The 26,672-nt window shown below is 36.9% G+C and overlaps 1 protein-coding gene and 1 long non-coding RNA gene across 3 annotated transcripts in view; one reads left to right on the top strand and one right to left on the bottom strand.

Annotated features, from left to right (window-relative positions):
* LOC131547785 (uncharacterized) overlaps positions 1 to 9,796 on the top strand; it is a 30,094-nt gene extending 20,298 nt beyond the window's left edge. The window contains exon 3 of the long non-coding RNA XR_009273011.1: positions 8,980 to 9,796. This is a non-coding gene — a long non-coding RNA (uncharacterized LOC131547785). The remainder of the gene's footprint in view (positions 1 to 8,979) is intronic.
* Positions 327 to 26,211, bottom strand: osbp2a (oxysterol binding protein 2a). 2 transcript variants are annotated; one of them, XM_058788434.1, is made up of 14 exons: positions 25,341 to 26,207; positions 23,295 to 23,500; positions 14,234 to 14,484; positions 13,913 to 14,081; positions 12,906 to 13,029; positions 12,228 to 12,294; positions 11,985 to 12,113; positions 10,971 to 11,216; positions 10,702 to 10,822; positions 9,816 to 9,919; positions 8,665 to 8,760; positions 7,989 to 8,173; positions 3,486 to 3,706; positions 327 to 3,377 (listed from the first exon to the last, which is right to left on the bottom strand). In XM_058788434.1, exons 1-14 carry the CDS (start codon positions 25,496 to 25,498, stop codon positions 3,235 to 3,237), a joined length of 2,220 nt encoding a protein of 739 aa, XP_058644417.1. In that variant the 5' UTR covers positions 25,499 to 26,207; the 3' UTR covers positions 327 to 3,234. The 2 variants fall into 2 exon arrangements, with proteins under 2 accessions (XP_058644417.1, XP_058644418.1); XM_058788435.1 differs by lacking the exons at positions 327 to 3,377; positions 3,486 to 3,706 and adding an exon at positions 4,632 to 4,726 and having other exon boundaries at positions 25,341 to 26,211.
* Positions 26,212 to 26,672: the final 461 nt, after the last annotated feature.

Genomic DNA, 26,672 nt, shown 5'->3' with positions numbered 1-26,672 from the left:
ATTCATTCACTGCGCTGCTGACAGGTGACCGAGCACTGCGTGCTGCTGGCACGTGCACAGACACTTTTACAAAATAGGCTTGAACATCTCAAAGAGTGCTTGTTTGTTTCGTTAACAACAGTTGTATCGTTTTCTATATAGACTATATGGCTATATTTCTAAATAACCACATCCTTTTATTTTCCCTCATTAAATTTAGCTTTTTTGGATGGTTATTAAAGGAATAGTTCACTCAAAAATGAGAATTTGCTGAAAATTTACACAACGGCAGGGAATTCAAGAAGTAGATGAGTTTCTTCATGGGAACAGATTTGGAGAAATTTGGCCTTACGTCACTTGCTCCCCAATGGATCCTCTGCAGTGAATGGGTGCCGTCAGAATGAGAGTCCAAACAGCTGATAAACACATCACAATAATCCACAAGTAATCCACACGACTCCAGTCCAGAGTCTACAATCCATAATATTGCCTTTTCAAGTGAAAAAGACTTATCTGAATCAGGAGAGTAATATGCAAAGATCAAAGAGTCAAAAACAGATCTGAACAAAAATTTTACTGGAGAAAGCGAGTTATGGATTCATATTTTGATTGTTTCTTTGAATTGTTCATTTGTTTCTTACAAACAAACAGCTTTTCACTTCACAAGATGTTAACTAAAGGAATGGAGACGTGGATTACTGTGATGTTTTCATCAGCTATTTGGAATCTCATTCTGATGGCACCCATTCATCTTGAACGGACTGAGAGTGAATAATTTATTGAACTATTCATTTAAATGTGTGGGATAAAGTCTGAACTTCTGAACCAGTGGATAAGGATTTTCCATTAGTGGGAGTGTTCACTGTGCAACAGTACTGTGACTATAAAGAGAATTAACTGAGAATATTGTCACACATTTATTTTATAGTATTGATGTGGAACAAAACATCCAGACATTTTATCAATGTTAAATTAAAAATTCTTTGAGTGCAACTACAGCTGAAATTGTCTGGTTCAAAATGCAAATGCAAAACACTGAGATAATAAAAAAAAAAAAAAAATCAAATAAATAAATAAATAATTCACTTTCATATTCACCCTGTAGATTTCAGCATATTTTTGTTGTCAGGAGACTACATTGCTCCTAGAAGATTAAAACAATACTGTGTTGTATTTTACCATGTAGCTCAAAGCAACTCTATGTCGTTTTGTGTATCTGTCGGTGCTGATAGCCTAGTGGGCAAGTGCGAGTCGTGTCTCGAGTTCGAATCCTGGCTCGAGGAACTTTCTCATCATAATAAAGGCACAAAACAAAATGTTTTGTGTATTTTTGCAACGTTGGCGCCCTCTACAGTCAAGTGAGTGGAATTCAATGTTGTAAATATACCAGTCCTAATTACAGCGTATAGCTGTACACACACATTTGTTGGTGCCGTAAAGCTTTTTGCCGAATTTTCGCACTAAAATTACATACTCAAGGGAAAGAAACATAAGCCATTTGCCTTATTAGGACTTAGTGAATGTTGACTCAGAATTATTTTGAAACTGATATTTCAAGGTAAAAAACTGCATAGAGTTGCTTTAAGTGAGAAATTATGATCCAGTTATTCCAAGACTAGTACGTTGGCGCCAACTTCTGGCCATGATAAGAACTGAAATGCTACAAAACAAACCAACAGACCTCAAGCAACCATTGATATCCGTTGAAATATTGCACATATAAATATTGTTAATATCCTTCTTTTATATGTGATACATTATTTTAACAACCTAAGACTGCAAATTCACATCATTATCTTGTGAAAAATTTAGAGAGATGAACCTCAACAAGAGTCCCTGGAAAGCAACTTATTGAAACACTGAAACGTTCAGTGTTGCCATATCGGCATCATAATTATACAATTTATCTAGTTATAATAATCAGCTTTTTAAGGTTATCAATATGTCTGGTTAACACTGTGTACATTGGAAGAGTAATTTTTGTGGCTCTGATCTCAAGATTTCTGAAATCAACTTGCATTTGGTTGAAAAACACACACATGGTAAATATCAGTCAGTCCTCTTCACTGTCCACAATGTATTTAGTTCTGACATGGTATACTCTCATAACAGTGGTCTGCTAATATTCTGAATGTTTTAATGCCCAAATATGAGTTTGCCTTCATCCTCATTATTATGGTTACAGTTTACGGTCAGCATTCCAGACCACTGTTCCTTGCAGCATGAATGAAGTATGTAGTGTAAATATGCTTTAGCAGCTAATACTGGAAACTAGAAATTATTGCCACCACAAAATGCTAATTGTTAACAATATAGTCAAGGCCAAAGGTTTGCAAAACACCCTAAAATGTGATACTGTACCCTCCTGTGAGTGTTAAACAAATATATGAGCATTTCTGTTAAAGTGCATGCTTAATTTGCATAATTGTTTTTAAAAATCTGCACTGCATGCAGATGAGTCACATAATGGAACGATGTGCAAGTATTATTAATTCATCCATTTAAATAAATAAATGCTCGATAGCTTGATTTTTTTTTAGCATGATTGCAAACATTTAGCCATGACTCTATATAGAGACTTTCCATTAAGCTGTAATTCATCACCTACACAATGACATTTACATTACGCTTGTGCTAAATAACTAAACGGGCAGCTAAAAACAAATTCTCGCATTAAATATCTAAGCCTTAATAATTGTTATTTTGTAGAAGCAACATCAATTCACTGATCTGGATTCTATCTAGGTTGTTAGATGTGTGCACTATTGAAACTACACAACACCTCATCTACACTACAGCTCAATGGAGGAACACAGTCTTGAGGGCATTCGGTCTCCATTCTTAAAGAGCAGCATGTGCTCTGGATCACACAATGGTAGATAATTCATGGATATCATACAGTTTACCTGAAACAGTTAAAAACCAGGGCATAAATCAGATTGAGGAAGAATCTTTTCCCTGGTGAAGTGTTACATTCCCCAGATCATCGTCTGTCTCTGTCACATTTACAAAGTACCTCCATCAATTGTGCTTAGAACGGTTTTCCATGCAATGTGAATTTTCCCTGCTACAATACAGGTGTCTCAATGCCCCCATGAATGCACATCAAATTAAGATACATATATATATATATATATATACACATATGGGTGCCTTGGAATCTGCATATTCCACATCTGGGAAACAGTGGTAAGCAGCTTTCCTAATACAGGATGACTTGGAAGGGCAAGCTGGTCCTGGTATGGAAGAGAGGCTTCAAAAGATGGCAGGGCACTGACTCCAGTCCTGTCTGTCTTTGGCTTCCCAGTAGCCTCCTTTATACATGTAGCTGCTCTCACCTGTCTCTGTATCAGTCCTTTTCTCAAACCACAAGGGCTGGTGGCTTTCAGCCTCCTTACCTGTCAAATCCAGGACACAACATCAGCAGTGAGATACTTTCCTAATGTTTGTCATGTATACTGCCTACTAGGTATATGAAACAATGAGTGTGTGAGGCTCTGTCTTACCCTCTTCTAAGGCGAGGTTGGCTTGCGCCTCTCTCTTCCTCCTCTCCAGTCTCTGACGCTCCTCCAGACGCTGTTTCTCAGTGTTAGCTTCATCCCACAAGCCCGCCTCCATCAGCTGTTGGTCAGGCCGTAGGCGGCTGTCAGTAGGGGCCACGCCATCCTCCGGCTCATTCAGAGTCAAAGCCAAAGAAGAGAAGTAATGCATGTTCTCTGCATTCTCACTGGAATTACAGAAGAGTAGAAATTTAGTGGGGGAAAAAATTTTTAAATATACAGTGCCCTCCACTAATATTGGCACCCTTGAGCAATATGAGCAAAGGTGGCTGTGAAAATTAATCTGCATTGTTTATACTTTTGATCTTCCACTCAATAAATTCACAAAATTCTAACCTATCATTGAAGTAAAAAATAAAATTAATAATGAAATAAATGTTTTTCTCCAATGAATGTTGGCCACAATTATTGGCATCCCTATAGATTCTTATGAGTAAAATATCTCTGAAGTATATTTCCATTTTTTAGCACACCAGGGTGACTAGGAGCATGAAATTGTGCCATGGCTTCCTGTTCCACAGGATTATAAATATGAGGAACACAAAGGCCAAATTCCCTTAATCATCCATCACAAGGCGTAAAACCTAAGAATATAGTTCTGATGTGCAGAACAAGATTGTTGAGCATCACAAAAAAGAAAGTGGCTGTAAGAAAGGAGTTAAAGCATTGAAAATCCCCATTTCCACCATCAGGGCAATAAATAAGAGGTTCTAATCAACTAAAGATGTTAAAAATCTGCCTGGAAGAGGACGTGTCTATATCGTCCTAATGCACGGTGAGGAGGAGAGTTTGAGTGGCTAAAGACTCTCCAAGGATCACAGCTGGAGAATTGTAGAGATTAGTTGAGTCTTGGGGTCAGAAACCTAAAAAATATATAGGCCTATATCAAACATACCCTACATCACCACATGTTGTTTGGGAGGGTTTCAAGGAAAATTCTCCTCGCTCATCCAAAAACAAACTCCAGCAAATTCAGTTATCAGACACGACTGGAACTTCAAATGGCACTGGCTTCTATGGTCAGATGAAACTGAAAAAAGAGCTTTTTGGCAGCAAACCCACCAGATGAGTTTAGTACAAACAGGGATAAAAAAAAGTACCCCATGTCCACGGTTAAATATACTCCTGGATATACTTAGCTGGCGGAGGTCCTGGACATCTTGTTCAGACACATGGCATCATGGATTCTATCAAATACCAACAGATAAAAAAATCAAAACCTGACTGCCTCTGTTAGAAATCTTATAATGGGCCGTGGTTTGGATCTTCCACCAGGACAACAATCCAAAACAAACATCAAAATAAACACAAAAATGGGTCACTGAGCACAAAATGAATCTTTTACAATGGCTGTCCCTGTCCTCTGACCTGAACCCTACAGAAAATGAGTGAGGTGAACTGAAGAGAAGAAGTACTGTCACGCCTGTTTTAGGGTTTGTTTTATGTTTTTGTTTTCATGTCTTTTATTTTGTAATTTGATTCATGTCATGCTTCCCTTTCCCTCATGTATTCTGCCTTGTGTATGTGTCATGTTGTGATTGGTTGTTCTAGTCATGTGTCTTGTTCCTCATTGGTTATTGTCCTGTCATGTGGTTCTCAGTTCTGTTTGCTCATTGGTTGGTTCTTGTCATGTGACCCTTAGTGTATGATATAAGTAGCCCTCTTGTTGCCATTAGTGCTTTGTCTGATGTTGTCCTGAAAAGGCTGTTTCGTGGATGTACTTTGTGTTTTTATTTTAATAAATCCTAGTGGTGGGCAAAGCGAGGCTTCGTGAAACACTGAAACAGTCAAAGCAAATGTGTCGAGGCTTCGAAGCAATTCGACACCCGTCTCTACGGTGACACCTAGTGGTCATTTTCAAGTTGCTCTGAAACAGTTTCGACAGAGAAGCAGTTAGGCGAATATACGAATTATAATCTATGTTGTGTTCATTGGTTTGCCAAGTGATTTGGGGCAGTGGTTCGTGTTCATGACTGGAATGCTGTCACCCTGGTTTCGAATCCCGGGTGAAGCAGTAATTCATAAAATTATAATAAGCATTTAGAATTTGTGTTTTTATTGTTCTGCTATTCTAATGTGTTGAAACATCGGTCTGACATCTGAATGAACTCTTTATGAATAAATGTTATTTTGGTCATGAAAAATGAACATTAATAAAAGACATCAAGCCACAATGTCTGACTTCTTTTTTTTTTTCTTTTTTTTTTTTTTTACATATAAAGATTTTTATTTTAAAATATGGATTTTCTAAACAGTGTCTCAACACTTTGTGATCTGAATTAGATTTCATACAATGTATGCCTTGCTTAGATGGCCCAGCAGTGTCAATAGCAGGCCTAGGTACAGGGTCAATGTTATTTTGACAGGCCTAGGTACAGGGACAAAGGCCGAGATGAGTGCTCCTCAAATGGCCCATCGTGGATGTTGTATTATTACAGTAGGCTAGCTGCCTATCACAATACATACATCTCACTTTATTTTGTGTTTCCAAATGGAAATGCTCCCACACCACAGATGCATGGCATCTCTTGCATGGAGCTTCCATTATTATGTAATCTATCAGTATGAAATAATCTATGTATCAATTAGCCTATGATATCCTATCTCTAACTTGCTGTGCTTGTCACTATCTAACTTATATTAATGTATATGTATGCCTATATGAATGTATCAGTATATTTATCCTAATTATCTGTCAATGTCTATAGCCTATATCTATCAATATCTTAATAATAACTTTTCATCTAGCCTAAATATAATTAACAAGATTACACTATAAATATCACTATATCGCAAAATCTTTCTCCTCTCACAAAAACCCACGAAGTGAAGGTGCGTTAACTTCACTTTTATACTTTGTGGGAGTTAGGTTGAGAAAGATGTGCGATTGTGTGATTTGTTCCCGACCCTGTCAATCAAACGCTGATTCGGCAGGTATGCCACGTCTCGAAACACTTGTGACACGCCCTGATGCTTCGAATCGCCTTAGTCACGTGACATGGGTGTTTCGAATCGCCTTAGTCACGTGACATGGGTGTTTCGAATCGCCTTAGTCACGTGACATGGGTGTTTCGAATCGCTTAGTCACGTGACATGGGTGTTTCGAATCGCCTTAGTCACGTGACATGGGTGTTTCGAATCGCTTTAGTCACGTGACATGGGTGTTTCGAATCGCCTTAGTCACGTGACATGGGTGTTTCGAATCACGCTTCGGAGCAGTGTTTCGAAACATCTGCGCTTCGGGATCTCGACACTGTGTCGAAACATCAGCTTCACGTCAGCCATCCCTAATAAATCCTTAACGGCATTTGGATCCTCGTCTCATCTTCAACCGCACGTTTACAAGTACTAACATGAGCTGTGGATCTGAACGTCTGGAGAGATTCTGTATGAAGAAAATGGTCTCTGATCTCTTGTCAGGTGTTCTCCAAACTCTTCAGGCATTATAGGAGAAAACTCAGAGCTGTTATCTTGGGAAAAGGACGTTGCAATAATTGGGTGCCAATAATTGTGGCCAACATGAACTAGAGAAAGCATTTATTTTACAATGAGATTTTCCCCATTTTCAATTGTTTTACTTCAACGATAGGTTGGAATTTTTTGAATGAAATATAAAAAAGATAAACAATGCAGATTTATTTTTACAGCTGCCTTTGCTCATATTTACCAAGGGTGCCAATATTAGTGGAGGGCACTGTATATATATCAGGGCTCAAAACTAAATTATTTACTTGGTAGCACTGGTGCTCCAAACTTCAGAAAGTAGATAGATAAAGAGACAGACAGATAGATAGATAAAGAGACAGACAGATAGATAAAGAGACAGACAGACAGATAGATAGATAGATAGATAGATAGATAGATAGATAGATAGATAGATAGATAGATAGATAGATAGATAGATAGATAGATAGATAGATAGATAGATAGATAGATAGATAGATAGACAGACAGACAGACAGACAGACAGACAGACAGATAGACAGACAGACAGACAGACAGACAGATAAAGAGACAGACAGACAGACAGACAAAGAGACAGACAGACAGACAGACAGACAGACAGACAGACAGATAGATAAAGAGACAGACAGACAGACAGACAGACAGACAGATAGATAGATAGATAGATAGATAGAGACAGACAGATAGATAGACAGACAGACAGATAGATAGATAGATAGATAGATAGATAGACAGACAGACAGACAGACAGACAGACAGACAGATAGATAGATAGATAGATAGGATAGATAAAGAGACAGACAGACAGACAGATAAAGAGACAGACAGACAGACAGACAGACAGACAGACAGACAGATAGATAGATAGATAGATAGATAGATAGATAGATAGATAGATAGATAGATAGATAGATAGATAGATAGATAGATAAAGAGACAGACAGACAGATAGATAGATAGACAGATAGGTAGGTTGACTCTTACGGTAGAGGGTATTTCTTCCACAGTAGTTTTGGTGGTAGAGTCTGATAGACAGTTTTATGTTTGCCCTCAGATCCTCCACAGCCGTGGCTACTCTCTATGATCTTTGCACTTTCCATTTTTTCATCCCACGTTCCAGAGAGAATGTTGTGGGCACAGCCTTCGCCGTCCATCACAACACCTGTTACCTGTGGACACACACACACACACACACACACACACACACACACACACACACACACACAATTCAATTCAATTCAATTCAATTCAATATTGCTTTATTGGCATGACTGTAAATATACAATATTGCCAAAGCTTAAAATATATGTGGAGAAATATAATAACAATGAAAAGATCAAAATAATAGAATAAAAATCTTATAACAATACAAACTTAAATAAACAGTGTAACAAATAAGAACTTATTATGTGAACATTTCATACCACAGTGTTTAACACATAAACAAACAGGCTGAGGGTCACCGTGGTATACAGTAGGGAAACACTTTGAGGTCAGACCTAATACACATATTACACACATTATGTACATTCATACATACATACACACACACTCCTGCAGTTACACTCAATGCCCAGCAGAGAGCAGCAGCACGCAGCCTCAAATTTCACATGCTGGAAAATCTCCTGACTGAATGAAGGTGATTGATACACAGACTGACCTTGCGGGGAACATCCCTGGAAAAATAGCTGTACGGGGAGAATTTGAGGTGGCATTTGTCCTTGTTCCTGTGGTTCATAATTATAATGTCCCCAGACTGCATCAGGACAAAGAGTCATACATTAATATCAATGACAGATCTGAAGTGATAAAGAGCAGGTGTTTGGATTAGAGTTAAGTGACATGAATGGAACATTTATTAAGGAAGTTAATATGATCTATTTTGATTTCATGCCTTGATGGTCAATTAATTTTAACTGCATTCCCCACTGACTCAGTCCAGAGCTGTAATAATTGTTTCCTGTTTCCTCTGCAGTGGGAAAGACAGGAGCGGAAGACAGATGGAGAAGAACAGTGTCAATGGTGACTTTTCTCTAACAGATGGAGTGCTGAAGATGAGTAATGCCTCACCACGTGGGAGGACTCGAACCATACAATTCACTTAAAAATGAAAATTCTGTCCACATTTAATCACCCTCATGTTGCTGCCAACTCATTTGACTTTTTGTTTCCTTCGGTCAAATCTGATGTAACACATCAAATGGTTTTATTTGAGCACCATAATAAAGATTTATTAAATAATGCTTTCAATTTCAACAAGTTTCTCAAATTTATCATACAGCTTCAAAAGACTTATAGCACTAAAACTAAACAATTACATTTTTTAGTTTTCATTAATTGAAATAAAGCAATTCAATTATAATAAATTAAAAATAGAAATGTTGCCCTGGCGACTAACTGAAATAAAATAATTTTAAGTTGAAATACTAAAACTACTAAAATTAAAACTGAAATAAAAATAAATAGAAAAGCTAAATAGAAATATTTAAAAAAGACAAAAGCACATAATAAAATGAATGAAACATAAAATATAAAATAAAAGCTAATTAAAAATATAAAATAATAAAATAACTCTTTACAGAGCATGAGCCTTTTTTATCACTTTAATGATACCTTTATGTTTTTATTTCATTTTGGAGTACCCTATTCTCTTTTATTAAATAGAAAAAAATAATAACCAGGATATTCTTTAAAAATTCTACTATTGTGTCATACATTTAGAAGGATGTGTAATATGAAATGTTATGTGTAATATAAACACATAACAAACAGAGAAAAACAAGAGAAAAGAGTATGAAAGCGTGCACATACTTGATCTATCCATAGTTTGCCCACGATTATATTGTGCACAGTGGAGGTCACCTTACTCCACACATAATGATTCCCAGTGGTGTGGAACTTCAGGTGAATGTTGCCTGCAGAGCGCAAAGAGAGGCACTATGAGAAAATAAAGGCAGGAGAAAGAGAAACATGCACACGGAAATAAAAGCAAACAAGGTTGATTCACTCTAAAAATATCCTGAAGCTGCAGGGAGACCTGCAATAAACCTCAGTATAAAAGGCTCTATAAAAATAGAAACAATTTCTCAAATGAAATTTTCCTTTAAAGTAACGTTCACCTGGAAGCGGCACATCTATACAGGCACTCTGCATTTGTGCAAAGTGAATCTAGATAACCAGTGCTGTTTTTAATACTAGCCTATGAGTTTTCAAAATGGGGTTACATTTTAATTTTTTATGATATATAGATATATATATATATATATATATATATATATATATATACTGTATGTTAAAACGCTGGTCAGAAATCATGAGATTACTATTTTATATAATATATATTACATATATGTGTGTGTGTGTGTGTGTGTGTATTCACTTACACATTTATATTTATATATATATATATATATATATATATATATATATATATATATATATATATATATATATATATATATATATATATATATATATATATATATATATATATACATACATATAAAAAAACTTTATGCATTATAAAATTTGCTCTGTCAATCAATGTTTAAAGGTAACTCTGGACAGCCTACTTAATGTATCACTAGAAATTGGTTCTTAGTCTAAAAGGAGCCATGACTGATGGATTTTGTATCTGTGTCTGTGTGTAATGATGTGAATGTGCTCTAAAGGTGACTCATAGCTCATGATGGATCACCTAGTGGCATGATAGAGATGTATTTGCCACGAAATTTGCTGTCGATGGTGATCTCCTGCCACAGGGTCCAGCCTCGCTGTGAAATCACATGGTGGGCAGCTGCTGGAGGGTGATGACTTATCTGAGAGAGAGGGTTGAGAAATAGCTGATCAGTGTGTCACTCAATCACTGACAACATTTAATGCATTAACTATAATTAGGTAAAATATGTTTTATATATATTTTTGTTTTGTTAATTACATACACACAATCAGTATGTGGTTTCAAACCTGTTCACAGATAGAGCGGTATCCGTACTCCTCCACACGGTCCAGCTCATAGGTCTCTCCCAGCAGGGGGTTGAAGGGTTTCCCTGTGCGGTGGACGGTGGTTGAATAGGACGAGACGGAGAAGGCAGCCACCAGACACATCTGTTCCAGAGAGGAGTCACAGCGTGCCGCCCGGTCCAGGAGCTCACTATATTCAAGATCCTCTGTCAAACGCTGCAGCATCGATAGTGGCTCGTTGAAGTTCACCTGAAAGTGAGGATTCAGATGCACACAGATCCATGTCAAGACGCTGATAATGAAGATTCTGAGAATTTAAAGGTTCACCCAAAAATGAAAATTGACCCAATTTAGCATCACATCACTTGCTCACCAATGAATCCTCTGCAGTGAATGGGTGCCGTCAGAATGAGAGTCCAAACAGCTGATGATAATAATAATAAACAAATCTATCAAATAAGTAGTTTCAACATAAAAACTGTAACTTCTGGCCAAAATACAAGACCATAATCCATAATAACGCTTCCTCCAATGAAAAAGTCCATCCCCTGTTGTCCTCTTACATCAAAATCCACCTACGTATTACAGCTGTCTTGGACGGTTTTCATTTGTAAACAGTGTTTTGATAGGTGCGTATTTCTCTCCTGATTCAGACGAGAAAAAGCAGTATTATGAATAGAGGATTTTAACCAGAAGCAACAGTCTGAAGTTAAAAGTCTCCTGATGGATTTGTTCATTATAAACATGCAGCTTGGACTGGAGTGGTGTGGATTACTGTGATGTATTATTCAGCTGTTTGAACTCTAATTCTGAAGGCACCCATTTAGTGCAGAGGAACCAAATCCATTCCCGTGAAGAAACAAACTCATCTACATCTTGGATGGCCTGAGGATGAGAACATTTTCAGCAAATCTTCCCTTTTTGGTTGAACTATTTCTTTATTTACAATCATTGGGCGTTATCTCCAATAGCTTATAACTCAGTTCTATATAACACAAATTCTGAGGCTCCTCTCACAGGCATGGGGATCTTCGAGAGCTCCTTTCCAATGCAATTCTTCATGATGCTCCACAGGTTCAGGGAGTAGTTGGGCTTATCTGGGATACGACAGCGTCTGCCCCTGCGCAAGTAGCTACCAGAACCATCCTGTAAACACAGAGAAAACTCTATAGTGAACAAACGTCTCAATTAAGATTAATGCTATTTGGCATGTGTGGTTCTGTTTGGATATGTTATGAATAAACAAAAGCCTAAACTCACATTGTCATCCTGGCTCCAATTACTGGATAAACTTCCACTGGTTACGCTCTGATTACTGCTCAAGTGTCTAAGACACACACACACACACACACACACACAGAAACACAAGTGAGGGATAAAATATCAGATTGCTTCTTACTGCAAATATGTATTGTACTCACAAGCCACACTAGGGGAAGATCATTTATTATTCAAGCACAGAGTAGATAAACACTGTACAGATGCTGAAAACAATTTTTTGTGTGCAATATTCACCATAACATTATTCCACTTAACATCCACTTATTTTGGCCAAGAACTGCCCATGCACTTATACAGGAAGAGACCATCTAACTGACATGAAAACCACAATTCATTTTGCTTTGAAGCACCACTTAAAGAGAAGGTGCATCCGAAATCAATGACACCTAAAAAAAATATTCAATTAATAGTGCGGCAGTCTCAACACATGAATCATTATTAAGAGAAATAGCTAAAAAAAAAAAATTGTGTAAACTGTGAAGACTAACATTAGACTAAGTGAAAACTGGGCGTTCTGGCTCCCAGAAGCTGCGTGCAGCCAGTCAATCAATTTGAGCTTGTTATTTTATTAAGCTCTTGTCATTATATGAATCAGACGGTCAGTGAATGGACTGTGATGTCTGGGCCTGTGACTGTGATCTTCATATATATATGGACCTGTGTTGTGAGTGATCGTCTGCAGGCACTGTGATGAAGGCGGGAGAATCTTCCATGGCATCAAAGAACTCTATGTCTTCATTCTCTTCACTGGATTCTCCCTCTGGTGTTCCCTCTGCCCCTTCTGAAGAACAACACAGCGAAAAACTCATGTAATGACAGGCATAACAATTGTATAACATTTGCATAAAACTGAGTGTTGCATTTTAAGTCTGGCATAAATAATAACATGCATATAGCATCACATTTATTTTACTTATTTACATTATGACATTCATATTTTTACTTATTGATATTATTCATTTATCATTAATACAGGATAATAGAGGAAATGAATACTCATTATACTCAACAAGGCTGCGTTAATTTGATCAAAACATTAATGCTGCCGAATATAATTGTAATATGAAAAAGCTGTTTACTAAGTGAATTTATTTTAAAATGTAATTTATTCCTGTAATGTAAAGCTGAATTTTCAGCATCATCACTCCAGTCTTCAGTGTCGCATGATCCTTCAGAAATCATTCTAATATGCTGATTTGCTGCACAAAAAAAATTCAGATTATTATCAATGTTGAAAAAGGTTGTGCTATTTATGCTTTTGTGGAAACAGTTATAAGTTTTATTTTCAGGATTCTTTGATAAACACAAAGTTCAATGAACAGCATTTAGAATTTTTTTGGAGCATTCCAAATGTCTTTACTGTCCTGTTAATGCATTCTTTCTATTAAAAAAATAGTTACCAAATCTTAAAAAAATCTTACTGACGCCAAACTTTTAAAGGATGGTGTACATTAAAACTATCATATAACTTCGGAATAATTGGAATAAAGTTCACATGACTCAAAAGAACAACTTTTAAGGTGTTTTTATGATACTTTTTAATGCATGAAGCCCTGGTTTGTTCTTCACACTCATTTAAGAAAAAATAGCAGCCGAGCTTAGACAATCTACAAAACATTGCTTTTTGTGCTCCACAGAAGAAAAAAACAGTCAAAAAGCCTCACTATTGTGTGTGCTTGGAGATTCTCTCCAGGCTCTCTCCAGACTGTTGTGTTGTTTGGCTAGCTGCTCGATAGTCTCCTCCAGGTGGTGGCGCTGTTCTCGCTCATACTGCAGTGCGCGCTGCCACCGCCGGCTGTGTGCCTCCGCTAGATCCACAAAGTCCTGGCAGGCCTGATCCAAAAACCAGCCCAATCATTTAGATACATCATTCATTCTCTGCTACAGGTTTTTAATTTTTTTTTAAATAAAATGTGTATTTTTATGCTAAAATAATTACATTTAATATGCAGAGTCAACTTAACAAGAATGCCATTGAAACTCACATTGATCATAGCATTGGAAGTGATGCGGAAGAGAGTGGCTCGCTCGTTGACGGTCTTCAGTTTATCGACGCCGTCGCTGGGGGCGCGCAGGTCCTCCAGTTCACTGAGGGAGCGCTGGAGGGCGGCGCCGTGTTTCCCTATGAGCTCGTTGCAGGTGCTGAGGTCTTCAAGCTTGCTGGCCAGAGTCTTGAGCGCCCCCTGGATCAGAGCTCGATCCGGCTGAGCTAGTGGACCCTCGTCTCCGGAGTCATCTGCAGAATAGTTAAATGGAGAGATAGACGCCAAATGAGAAGATATAAGTGAAGTACACAGCTCTAAGTGAATGAAAACATCCTGCAAAGTGTATAGAGTTATTGTCTCTCAAAAGAAAGAGTCGACTCTGAATCATTGAAACGAGTTGTTTTTAAAACGAATCCCAAGCCGTTTCATGTTGAGTCAACATGATACATTTGCACATTGCCCGCCCACTTGTTGCGCGCTCAGACCTGGGTTGGTCTGAATGAAAATGCAAATTCATTCTTTGCCACTAGGTGCCGCTTTTGGAGCTTTAGAAATAGCTGTTTCCCCGCTAACGCTGTACACAAAGCAGCACTGCGCTCACAAACCTGCTTTAAATGAAATCGACCAATCGTCACGCAAAGGAGGGGTTTGGGAAAATGAATCGTTTGGCGAGTCGTTGAGCAAATAAGGTAAAAATAAATATATATTATAAGAAAATGAAAGTGTTTTTTGACCTTGCATGCTTGTCAACCTGTTGTTGGGGACTCCCAAAACCAAAATATGAACCTTTCATAACCCATAATAGGGGCACGTTAACAATACATCTTTACAAAAAAAGGTCCAGTAGCTAAAAAACTGAGACGTGAAAAGTACAAACAGTTGAACATATATCCAGCACAGCCTCATTTTCATTCGTGTCAATTTAAATACGCCATGTACTCCGAAGAAGGTATATTGACAGCATGTGACATGCTCTCAAGTACCACAAAAAATAATTTAACAAGTCCATCCCTCAGCTCATGTAATTTTATTCTAATACTGTATGAATAGTATGATATTATAAAGTTGTGTTGTTTAAAAATTAATTTTTAAATGTATTGATTACCATTCAAGTTGTCATTATAAGCTCAAAGAAGTGACTAAAACTTTATGTGAAAAAAATGCATTATTAGGTAATAAAATGTAAAAATAATTTTTATCATTCAAATTCATTTGTATAGCTTTTAAATCACTACTGGTCCAAAGCAACATTTTCATACACTATTTTCTAGGGCAGTGGTTATCAAAATGTTTCACTTCAAGGCCCCCCAATGTCCAACACAATATTCAAAGGCCCTCTAAATAATATTAACAGAATTGTAACTATGATATGTGACCCTGGACCACAAAACCAATCATAAGGGTCCATTTTTTGAAGTTGAGATTTATACATCATATGAAAGCTGAATAAATAAGCTTTCCATTGATGTATGGTTTGTCAGGATAGGACTATGGCTGAGATACAACTATTTGAAAATCTGGAATCGGAGGATGAAAAAAAAAAAAAAATCAAAATATTGAGAAAATCGCCTTTAAAGTTGTCCAAATGAAGTCCTTAGCAATACATATTACTAATCAAAAATTAAGTTTTGATATATTTATGGTAGGAAATTTACAAAATATATTCATGGAACATGATCTTTACTTAATATCCTAATGATTTTTGGCATTAAAAAAAAATGTATAATTTTGACCCATACAATGTATTTTTGGCTATTGCTACAAATATACCCGTGCTACTTATGACTGGTTTTGTGCTCCAGGGTCACATACTAACTATAAATTATTATTAACAGAAAGTGGGACTGTCAATCTGGGGACATAAATGATTCATTTTGTGATTCCTTCAATAAAAACAACAGTTATTGAGGTGGGAAAAGAAATATGATTTCAGTTCACATCTTGATTGTATGCTGTAAGTTAGATAATATACGGAGCCCCTTAAGGGACTTGGTGGTGTGAAAAATTCGGGGTGGAAGGAAAAAATATTTTTGAAATGTTTTGTGTTCTCTCGCAAAACCAGTTGAGTTCGGACAAACTCTTCCTGTTTACTTTACAGCTTGCAGTGGTTACAGCTGGTAGACTATGTTCACAATGGAGCGGTTCATAGAGTTTTAATTTGAACTTGGACTCACGTATAAAGAAATACAGTCAGTGCTTAGTTCGAGGCACGGTTTTAGGACATTCTACAATTGACCTATCGGTAAGCCCCTCCCCTCGAACGCAGACTAGCCAATGGCAGTCGAGTATCAGCTGCACGGGAGCGGAACTCGGACATCTTTAGGTTTCAGCGCCATAGAGAAACATTGGAAGAACAGAAGCTCGCATCGGTTTTATGGGGTTTATGCTTCAAAAATGGAAAAACGATGTGCCGTTTGTAGTATTGAGAGCGCTCAATACTACATACATTTCAGTGCCTCTCCATATTAAACTGGTTAAATGTACATTAATTTAATCGTACCCTGCGATACAAACAGTGTTGATCCGCGATTGTGATGACCGATCGTAATATGAGACTTCTCCCGCTTGCATTGTGATCTATAAACCCTCCTTCGAGTTACCCACCGTATTTATTTTGAAATATTTTATCAATCCCTCCATGGAATATTTAATTCCCATTTGGTGGCCTTCTGTGTCCAAAATTGTGCAAAAACATTGTGGGACAAGGTTTTCACACTGCATTGAAAGACAGTGAACAACTCCTTTTGTTTGTCCGAGGGAGCAACAGTAACTAAGGGGGGGCGGGGCTTACCGATAGGTCAATTGAACAGTGACATTGGAGGACCAAATTCGATAATAATAAATACTGATAAAAAATATTAGGCTAATATTAATAACCTATTAATAAAGCAGAATTTGAACGCATGTTCAGAACATGAACGCAACGCCCTGCACGTTAAGCCTTTTCCCCATAGAAAACGCTTAAGGAAGGCTAATGAAAGGTTCATCATACAGCTTGTATGTTCACAATGGAGCAGTTCATAAAGTTTAAAGAAATACAGTCAGTGGTTAGTTCAAGGCATGGTTTTGGGACATTCTAAAACGCTTAAATGTAGATTATTGTTTTAAAACAGTGACATGAGAACCAAATTCGATAATAATAAATACTAATAAAATTATTAGGCTAATATTAATAACTTAATTAATAATATTACTATTAATAAAGCAGAATTGCCCAGAATATGAATGCAACTCCTTGCACGTTAAGTTTTTTCTCCCCATAGAAAACGCTTAAGGTAGGCTATATGTACGAATACGGTGATCTAAAAATACCAAATCTGTTTACAGTTTATATTATGCACAGAAAGGCAGATGAGCCCAGAATGGAACAGCTTGCAGTGGTTCATAAAACGCTTAACACGGCCTAATGAAGATGATAAAAAAGACCAAATATGCTATAGCCTATTACATATGTATTAAAAATATATAGGCCTAGGCTACTGTGCACATGCAAGCCCAAAATATGAGCTGAATTGCACGATGAGCGTTTACTCTCTCTTAGAAAAGCGCGCTTAACGTGGCTTAATATAAAAAAAAAAAAACAGTGATTAAAAGCCCAAGCTTTATATTTTATTAAAAATATACGCTATGCACAGCTAAGAGTTTTTTTTAATAATGTTTTGTCTGCCGGGGAGAAAACACTGCGCGTTCCGTTCTGGGCTGTGCATAATAACGTCTTCATTCATTAGCCTACCTTAAGCGTTTTCTATGGGGGAGAAAAAGCTTAACGTGCAGGGCATTTGCGTTCATATTCTGGGCTATTCTGCTTTATTAATACTAATATTATTAATAAGGTTATTAATATTAGCCTAATAATTTGATCTAATCTGGCCCTCCAATGTCACTGTTTTAAAACATTAAGCCACATTAAACGTTTTAGAATGTCCCAAAACCGTGCCTTGAACTAAGCACTGACTGTATTTCTTTATACTTGAGTCCAAGATCAAAATAAAACTTTATGAACCGTTCTACTGTGAACATATGGAGAACCACCACAAGCTGTAAAGTAAACAGGAAGTGTTTGACTCCAAACTGAACTGGTTTTGCGAGGGAACGCAAAACATTTCAAAAATATATTTTCCTTCCACCCCAAAATTTTTGCACCACCAAGTCCCTTAAGGGGCTCCGTAGCCTTAAAATATATAACTGTGTTTATATTTTTGAAAAAGAGTCCTATAAAGGGGACTGTCATATTTGGTAGTACTTGGCGTTCAAAAATTTTAAAACCCCTGCCACATATTTCCACTGAAAGCAAATTCCTGTTTGTGCAGTTTTTGTTTGTTCTTTGCAAACTGAAGGACGATTCAAAATGATTCCAGTGATGAACAGAAATTATGGCACATTCCTTTAAATAAGGGAAGTTATTGTGTGTTATGATGTTCTGCAGCCAACAGAGATGGTCACTGCAGCGCTGCAGGCTGAACTAAAATTACTTTATAAATAGCACAAACGCACGCAGACGTGGAGGGAGCTGGAGGGCTCTGACGCGACAGCTGAGAACTAAAACTGTCCTTTTGTGGAGGTCTTTTCAATTACAAGCATATTTTCCAGCCAAGCTTTAAATGGATGCTGAAAAATGACCACAGATATGGACAGAAGCCGTAATGGGAGGAGATGGCCATTGGAGAGAGAGAAAAAGAGAGATAGATAGATAACATGTTCAAACAGAAAGCAAGCAATCAGAGGGAGAAAGATCCAGATTTATATTTCATTATAGAGCTGAAGGACATCACAATTGAACGTGGGCAGTAGGTGACGGCATGAGCGAGCGTGAAGAGAGGCGTCATAATAACCAGCAACCCATTCAAAACACCGGATTTCTGTGAATGAACACGGTTACCATGGAAACAAGGTCCCACGCAATTGGGAGGACGGCTATTTTTAGAAGCTATAAGGAAAATGAAAGAAACAAAATGGGCTAATGCGTCTGGCTTTGCCTGCTCGCTCACACAACATGGCCATCACTCACTGGAAAATAGATGAGAGCAGGCTGTAAATTGCATCCTGTGTGTCGAAAGACATTTTTGGAAGCACTTGCTTGTGTGAGCCTGAGGCGGCTACACGAGGAGACGAGCGGTCCACACGCTGGCACGCTGTTAACCGAAACTCATTCAATCTGTGTATCAGAGACTAGAGATGAAAGGATAGAAGCGCGACCTTTAAATGACCTGCTGCAGCCTGATCAGATCATCAGGGGACCCTGTCTATGTTATACACGAAATATGTTAGCCTATATCTGGAAAAGATGTATCACAGTTCCAACAAATACATAAAGCACAACCGTTTAAATTACATTAAACAAATATTCAGATAGAACATAGTTATTTTAAATTGGAATAATATTTCACAATATTACTGTTTTTAGTGTATTTATGATCAAATAAATGCAGCCAAGATGAACATATGAAATTGTTAAAAAATACTTAAGCATTGTTTGCATATTTAATAATACAAAATAATTGATAATACATTAATAAATGTATTAATATAAGCTTAACAGTTAGAAACAGACATAAAACACACCAAAATTAATTTGTAGCCATTTATATATTATATTACTGCATAATAATAATAATAAATGTTTTTGATTGTAGTATTATAACCAAAATAAAATAATAATTAATGCAATTTTTTTCATTTTATGTTTTTCATTGTAATATTATTTATTTATTTAACATTAGTTTTATTTAGATAATTTTAAATAGTCTTATTATTTATTGTGTCAAAATCAGAAAACAAAAATAAACCAATAATTAAACATCTTTTCTGGATATGTGATTGGAAATTTAAGCATAGAAGCAATCTGAATCTTATCGGCCATGAAAAAACAACATCTAGTTAAACTTTTACTGGTTAAGGAAAATTAGTTCATTCATTATAATAAAATAATGCATGTCTTTGCAACATATTGTATAGTTATTTTAAACAAACACATGTTTATCCAAGTAATGTCAACAAAATAACTTTTGTTAGAAAGATTTTGAGTATTTTTGAGTTTTCTTGTTCAGTTCACAAAATTATAAACTGACTCCTATTATTAAAAAAAACAAAAATTTTTACTTAAAACTACTTTTTTTTTTTACATTTGTTAGAAGAACTTTTTGCAAGTTAGATTTTTTTATTTTTTTTTGTACAGTGCGGATCAACCGAAGCCATCATCTGCAAAGATTACATGATCACTGAAATGCCAGCTTCAATCTCTTTACCCAAACCGTATCTAAGCCAAAGCGCCTTCAACCCAATCCAAGCAAAAGACTGCAATTTTCTGCTTGCCAAGAAAACAATCGGGGGCAAAGTGGATTAGTGTGGATCTCTAGAGAGCAGAATCAAAGAGGAGAGAATGAAAACTCCTCCAGTCTGATGACCCACATACAGCCATTGTGTGCCTGTATCTCCTGCCAAAGGTGCTCGACTGCCTCATCTTACATCACAGAGCCACATCTGCAGCCAGAGGGAGTCCTGAAGGTGGGATTGTAGGGGAATGAAAATAGAGAGAGCAAGAGAGGCTCGCTCAACCTCAGCAGGCGTAAGAGTAAAAGCACCAGCGCTGGAGAATCAATTAAAGATCCCCTTCCTCTGACCTGCTGGAGACACACGAGTGACTCATCTCTGAATAACCACACCTAAACTAACAGCAGATCGCAGAACAGGCAAGATTCAGCGTAAAAGACTGGAAGGAGAACAGGATCTTCGAAAACAAGCGACGGTTAAGTTCACTGGCTGCCTGACAATCCAATTTGTCCCATCAGCCTGCTTACTTTGTATCACAGATAATCTGATTTGCACCGAGTCATGCTCTAAGTTTCTCACACTTACAACACAACTTTCAGACCACACTCAACGCGGACTCGTTTGACACTAAGAATTTGCTAGCAACAACCTAGAAACACCCTGACGACCAAACACAGGCCAGCATTGCTCACATTACTTCAGAAAATGTAGTTCTACATGTAGTATATTGTATATATATGTGCTGTTGCATAGTCAAACAATAGCTCAATAGGTTTCCAATTCAAATCCTGAGACTAAGCTGTAAGCACTAAATGCATTTAGCCCATAAAAGAGTAAGTGACCACATGCAAACATAAACATGTAATATTAAATGTGAATTGATTGACAGAGAAGCCACAATGTGCTTCAGAGAATCTATAAAGATACACTCATTCCTGTAACCGATCATAAAAAGCCACTGCATACAGAACTTAAAGCTGACATTAAAGCTGTAAACCAGACTATTCCACTAAATTCATATAGTACTAAAATAAATCACAGGCTTGTCTACTGAGACAAAAGACAAATGCTTTTGCATAAATGGCAATCAAACATATTTATTTAGAATTTTTCCTACCTTTTCTCGAATCACTGATAAATATAAAGCAAGCAAAGCTTATTTAGTGAAGATGATGTTAAAATGAAGCGTTCCCTCTCGGTCTCCTCAGTCACCTTCCCAGCTTCCCTCCCATCCCTCTCGCTCCTGTTTTCCTTCTCACCCTCCCTCTTTCCCCTCACATTCTCCAAACTGCACGGGGGGCGGAGCTTATATGCTCGTCACTCCATTCAGCAGCACATGATATCATCCCAATGGGAAGGTGTGCAGTATGCAGATTAATCACATTTGGAAGCAAACTGTACAAGAATAGAGGCTCATGTAAATGCAATCATGTAGGAGGAGCCGTAAAATTAGCCAATTTGTACAATTAAAATATGTAACAAAATAATAAACACATTTAATACATAATCTTTATGAGGAAATAATAATTACTTTGCATATGATTGTGCATTTATAACTATTATAAATATATATATATATATATATATATATATATATATATATATATAAATCATCTTAAAAAAAATCATGAACAATGCTACCCCCTAATGGCATTTGCTTAAAGAATGCAAAGATTTTTTCCTTCTTTTTCATTATAGAAAGGGAATTCCACTATATATTGCTTACATACGATATAAGTTATTTTTTGTAATATATTATTTAGGGCTGTGAAGACTCCTCAATTCAATTCTATTTTAAAAAATCCTTGATTGCATTTTGCACGTGTTGAGGACGAGAATCTATGAAACACAGTATTAGACCATTTTCCAAGGCTGCATGATATATTAAACCCTTCTAAAAATTATAATAAAGCATAATACTATTGTGAATTCACAAAAGCTACAATTCGCCATTTCATCAGATTTCTAAGGTAAATCATTTATAAACCTATGCAAACACCAATATCTTTCTCAATATGCAAAGTGTTCATCGCGATTTCAAAATGAAAGTTTTTTTTTTTTATTATTATTATTTATGGGCTTGTTTATGCCTTTATTCGAACAGGACAGTATAGAGCAGACAGGAAAGCATTGGGTGGAGAGAGGACCACGAGATGGGATTCGAACTCGGGTCACCGTTAGCGCAGTTGCGCTGCATGCTAGCGCACTAACTACGAGGCTATTGGCGCCAAATTTAAAATAAAAGTTTAAACCCTCACTCTGAGTTTGATGTCCAGATATTCAAGAAATGACAGTGGCTGTAGCATTTCTGTCGTTATTAAATGAACAAATATTTAAGAATAATCAGACATTTAAATTAAATGTTGTTTGGTTAATATCAAACTAACTATTTATTGCTATTATATATGTATTTTAAGTCATTTTAAAGGCTGTTGTTTGGTTAGGTCTATATTTACTACCACAATAAAATTAATTATAATTATCCAATCACTCAATTAATTGTCAGAATAATCAACCAATTAATCGCTTACCAAAATAATCGTTAGTGACAGCCCTAATATTATTCAAGACATAAGAACAAATGTTTATGTAGGAAATCATTTTACACATTTGAAAATAATACTAAAGTTTTCAAAATGGCACAGTATGGGAATTTTCTAGCGAGCAAAAATATTAAATGAATCTTACATTTTATCACATTTAAAGCCCCCCCTCCCCTCCCCTAAATTACAGCTCTGCACACCAACTGCATTCTGGGATGCTTTTGATGGGCACTGCGCCCGTCACTCACCTGAATGTGGCATCATTTGAGTGGCGTTAGCTTTGGCCTGCTGCAGAGCAGAAACCCAGCGCTGACACTCGCCCTCTGAATACGCCTTCAGGTGGTAGCTCCGCCCTCCACTCGTCAGCACAAAGTGACAGGTGTCACCCACCTCTATGTGCACCGTCGCCAAGGTAATCGTGCCTCGGCAGGTGTGTGCCATTTCTGCTTGAGTCCTAAAGACAAATTTACATATACACAGACACATTGATGTGAGTTTAAGAAGCAGCTAGCTGAAAGTCACAGATCCACAGCATCACAAACACACTCTATAATAGTGACAGACTGATATATCAGCCAGAATGATTAACTGGCCATTCAAAGATGCTCAACATAACTGTGTCAGGCCCAAAAATCTACCAGCAGCCTTGACAATAGTTAATGCACAGTTTCTGTGCAAATACTTGTGAGTGAATTAATAATTGAGAGCAATTATTGTATTAAAGATTTTTATTTATCATTATGAGTGAATTTATTATTGCGAGTCATGATTGTGTAAAAAAATATTATTGAATGAATTTAGTATTGTATATAACGGAGTAAGTATTTATTATTTTTATTATGAATTTAGACATTTTATTGTGATAAATAATGCTGTAAATAATATGTTTATTATAATGAGTGAATATATTATTGTGAGTAATTATGCTGTAAAAATAATTTACTTTTATTATTTTACCATTATGAGAGAATTTATTATTGTGAGTAATTATTGTGTAATGGTGGTAAATAATATTTTATTTTATTATAATGGGTGAATATATTAATGAGTAATTATTGTAAAATATTTTATTTTATTATGTGATACTTCATTATTGTGAGTAATTATTGTGTAAAATAATTTCTTGTTATTATTGTATTATTATGAGCGAATTTGTTATTGTGAAAAATTAAGAATAATTTATTGTTTTATTAATATGAGTGACTTAAGCATAGTAAGTAATTATTGGGTAAAAATTATTATTTATTTTTATTGTTTAATTATATTTGATTGAATTTGCTATTGTAATTATTGTAGAAAGTAATTTTACATAATTTTACTGTTCTAAGTGAATATATTATTATTATTATTGTGTGGGGGAAAATATATTTGATTTGACTTTATTTACTCACATCTCAGCTATTTTAATCTCATTTGCTATTACCTAACATTTTATCATATTTATTTACATGTTATTCTCCTCACTAGATATCAGCATTGCCAGTCAAATACATCATGCAGGCTGCAATAAAACGACTGCAGAATTTCTGAGTCCAAGAGTGCTGAATCAGAGCATCATTAATATAAAATCCACACTAAATCTACACTGCAGTAAAGCAAGCTAACATTTACAGCTGCAAAGATGAAAAGGCCTCTGAAGGGTACAAAAGCAATCATCATGTGAGAGTAATAACATTAATGATATTCAAAACATAATATGCAAAACACACATTAAAATCAGGAATTTTTATTTCAGAGTGTCCCAAAGGTCCCAAATCGAGTATTTAACTACTTTACAGACTGACAGATTTCACTGAAACACATATGTTCTTTGAAACCTTCTCAAAACATCCTGGAAAACATGATAATTAGGTTTTACACAAACTTGAGGATTCATGCAGCTAAGAAGACATTCATGTTTATTTTTGCATTCAGTTTGTTATTGGATTTTATTTTTTTTGACCCCACTGCATACAGGCTAAATATAAAAACACTATATATATTAAATAGAGTTTCTCAGTAAGGCCCTTGAAGAAGGGTGGAAACTTGATCTAGGCTAGATACTCCAGATGTCCCCATTACTAATTATAAACAGGATAGGAGAGGCATTGTTGCAACATGGACAGCTAAGACTTGTGCTTAAATATGTAAGCGGTGCCCACAGGTGACAACACGTTTTTAATTAAAACTTCTGAACAACCCCTATCCCAAAGAAGGTCAAACAACGTGCCGCGGGTGAAAAGGGTGACACAGCAAAGTCACGCGCATCGCGAGTCTCGAGCGCATCGAACCAAACGCAGCGCGCGTAACGTTACCTGTAGTACGACAGGAGGCCGTTGCTCAGGACAAACCACCGGCGCTGGTAACCCTTCAGGTAGTTGGTCCATTTAAAGAGCCATCCTTTATACGCGTCCGGGCCGGGACCCTGCACACCTGAAGGAGACGGAAGGGTCCGCACCACCAGCTCGGTCATGTTGAGTGCTGCTGTCTGCCTCACCGCTGCGGATCACGCGTCAGACACCTGCCTCACCACGCGCGTCCCGCCGCATGCATGCAACGCGTTGAGGGCATGAGCGAGAAGTCAAATTTGCGGTCACTGCGAGGAGAGGCGGCGCTTCCCAGAGATGAGATGGAAAACTGATGCAGCTGGGGAAACACAGCGGATGACGTAGATGCATCTCGGACGCACAGATTGCTGAGAATCTGCCATGTGACGTAAAGACATTAGAGAGGAGGTCGCGAGGATGCACGGGCTTTTAAAAGCTCAAGTATGCATCCCGAGATGAGCTTTGCATGAATGCGGCAGGGCTGCATCTGATATCGATTAGATTCTTGATCCTTGTGTTGTGGCACTTGGTGCTGCAAAGTCATGCGGTGTTTTTCCTCTCCCTTTTATATTTGCATTACTGAACTAATGTCTTGAACGCAGTACGCTGTACTATCCACAAGATGGCGCCACGGTAGTGACTGTGTTTATTATATACTCGACTCGTGTCGTTACGTTACAAAGCGCTTATTTGAATGTGGAATACAAAAGGATCATTTTCAAGGATCTTCACGCAGCTCTTTTCTATTTAATTACTCAAGTAACTAAAACAGAACAAAAACATCATAAAATTAGCTCATAGGCTACATGTAGCCTATGTCTGCAAGATGTCTGTTAAAGGGATACTCCACCCCAAAATGAAAATTTTGTCATTACTTACCCCATGTCAAACCCGTAAAAGCTTCGTTCGTCCTCGGAACACAATTTAAGATATTTTGGATGAAAACCGGGAGGCTTGTGACTGTCTCATTGACTGCCAAGTATTTTGACGATGTTTTTTATACTTTTCTGGGCCTTAACACTAACGGTGTAATTTACTTGGCAGTCAATGGGACAGTCACAAGATCCCGGTTTTCATCCAAAATATCTTAAATTGTGTTCCGAAGACGAACGAATCTTTTTAGGGTTTGGAATGACATGAGGGTAATTGACAAAATTTTCATTTTGGGGTGGAGTATCCCTTTAAAGATCCCTTCACCTGGAAAGCATCTGCTGTGTACAAACATCTGATAGCCCTGCTGGAAAAACCAGCATAGACCAGCAAGCTGGTCATACCAGCAAGACCAGCATATGTTGTGTTTTGGTGCTGGTGGTACGCTGG

Source organism: Onychostoma macrolepis, chromosome 10 (genome assembly GCF_012432095.1).
Source record: "Onychostoma macrolepis isolate SWU-2019 chromosome 10, ASM1243209v1, whole genome shotgun sequence".
Classification (NCBI taxonomy): Eukaryota; Metazoa; Chordata; class Actinopteri; order Cypriniformes; family Cyprinidae; genus Onychostoma; species Onychostoma macrolepis.
This window is presented reverse-complemented; position numbering and strand designations above follow the sequence as displayed.

Excerpts from the sequence above, each read along its gene's own strand:
- osbp2a (XM_058788434.1), bottom strand. The coding sequence starts at position 25,498 with ATGACCGAGCTGGTGGTGCGGACCCTTCCGTCTCCTTCAGGTGTGCAG. Across the intron at positions 12,114-12,227 it reads ATTGGAGCCAGGATGACAAT|GATGGTTCTGGTAGCTACTT; the intron begins GTGAGTTTAGGC and ends CTGTGTTTACAG. Across the intron at positions 3,378-3,485 it reads CAACCTCGCCTTAGAAGAGG|GTAAGGAGGCTGAAAGCCAC; the intron begins GTAAGACAGAGC and ends TGGATTTGACAG.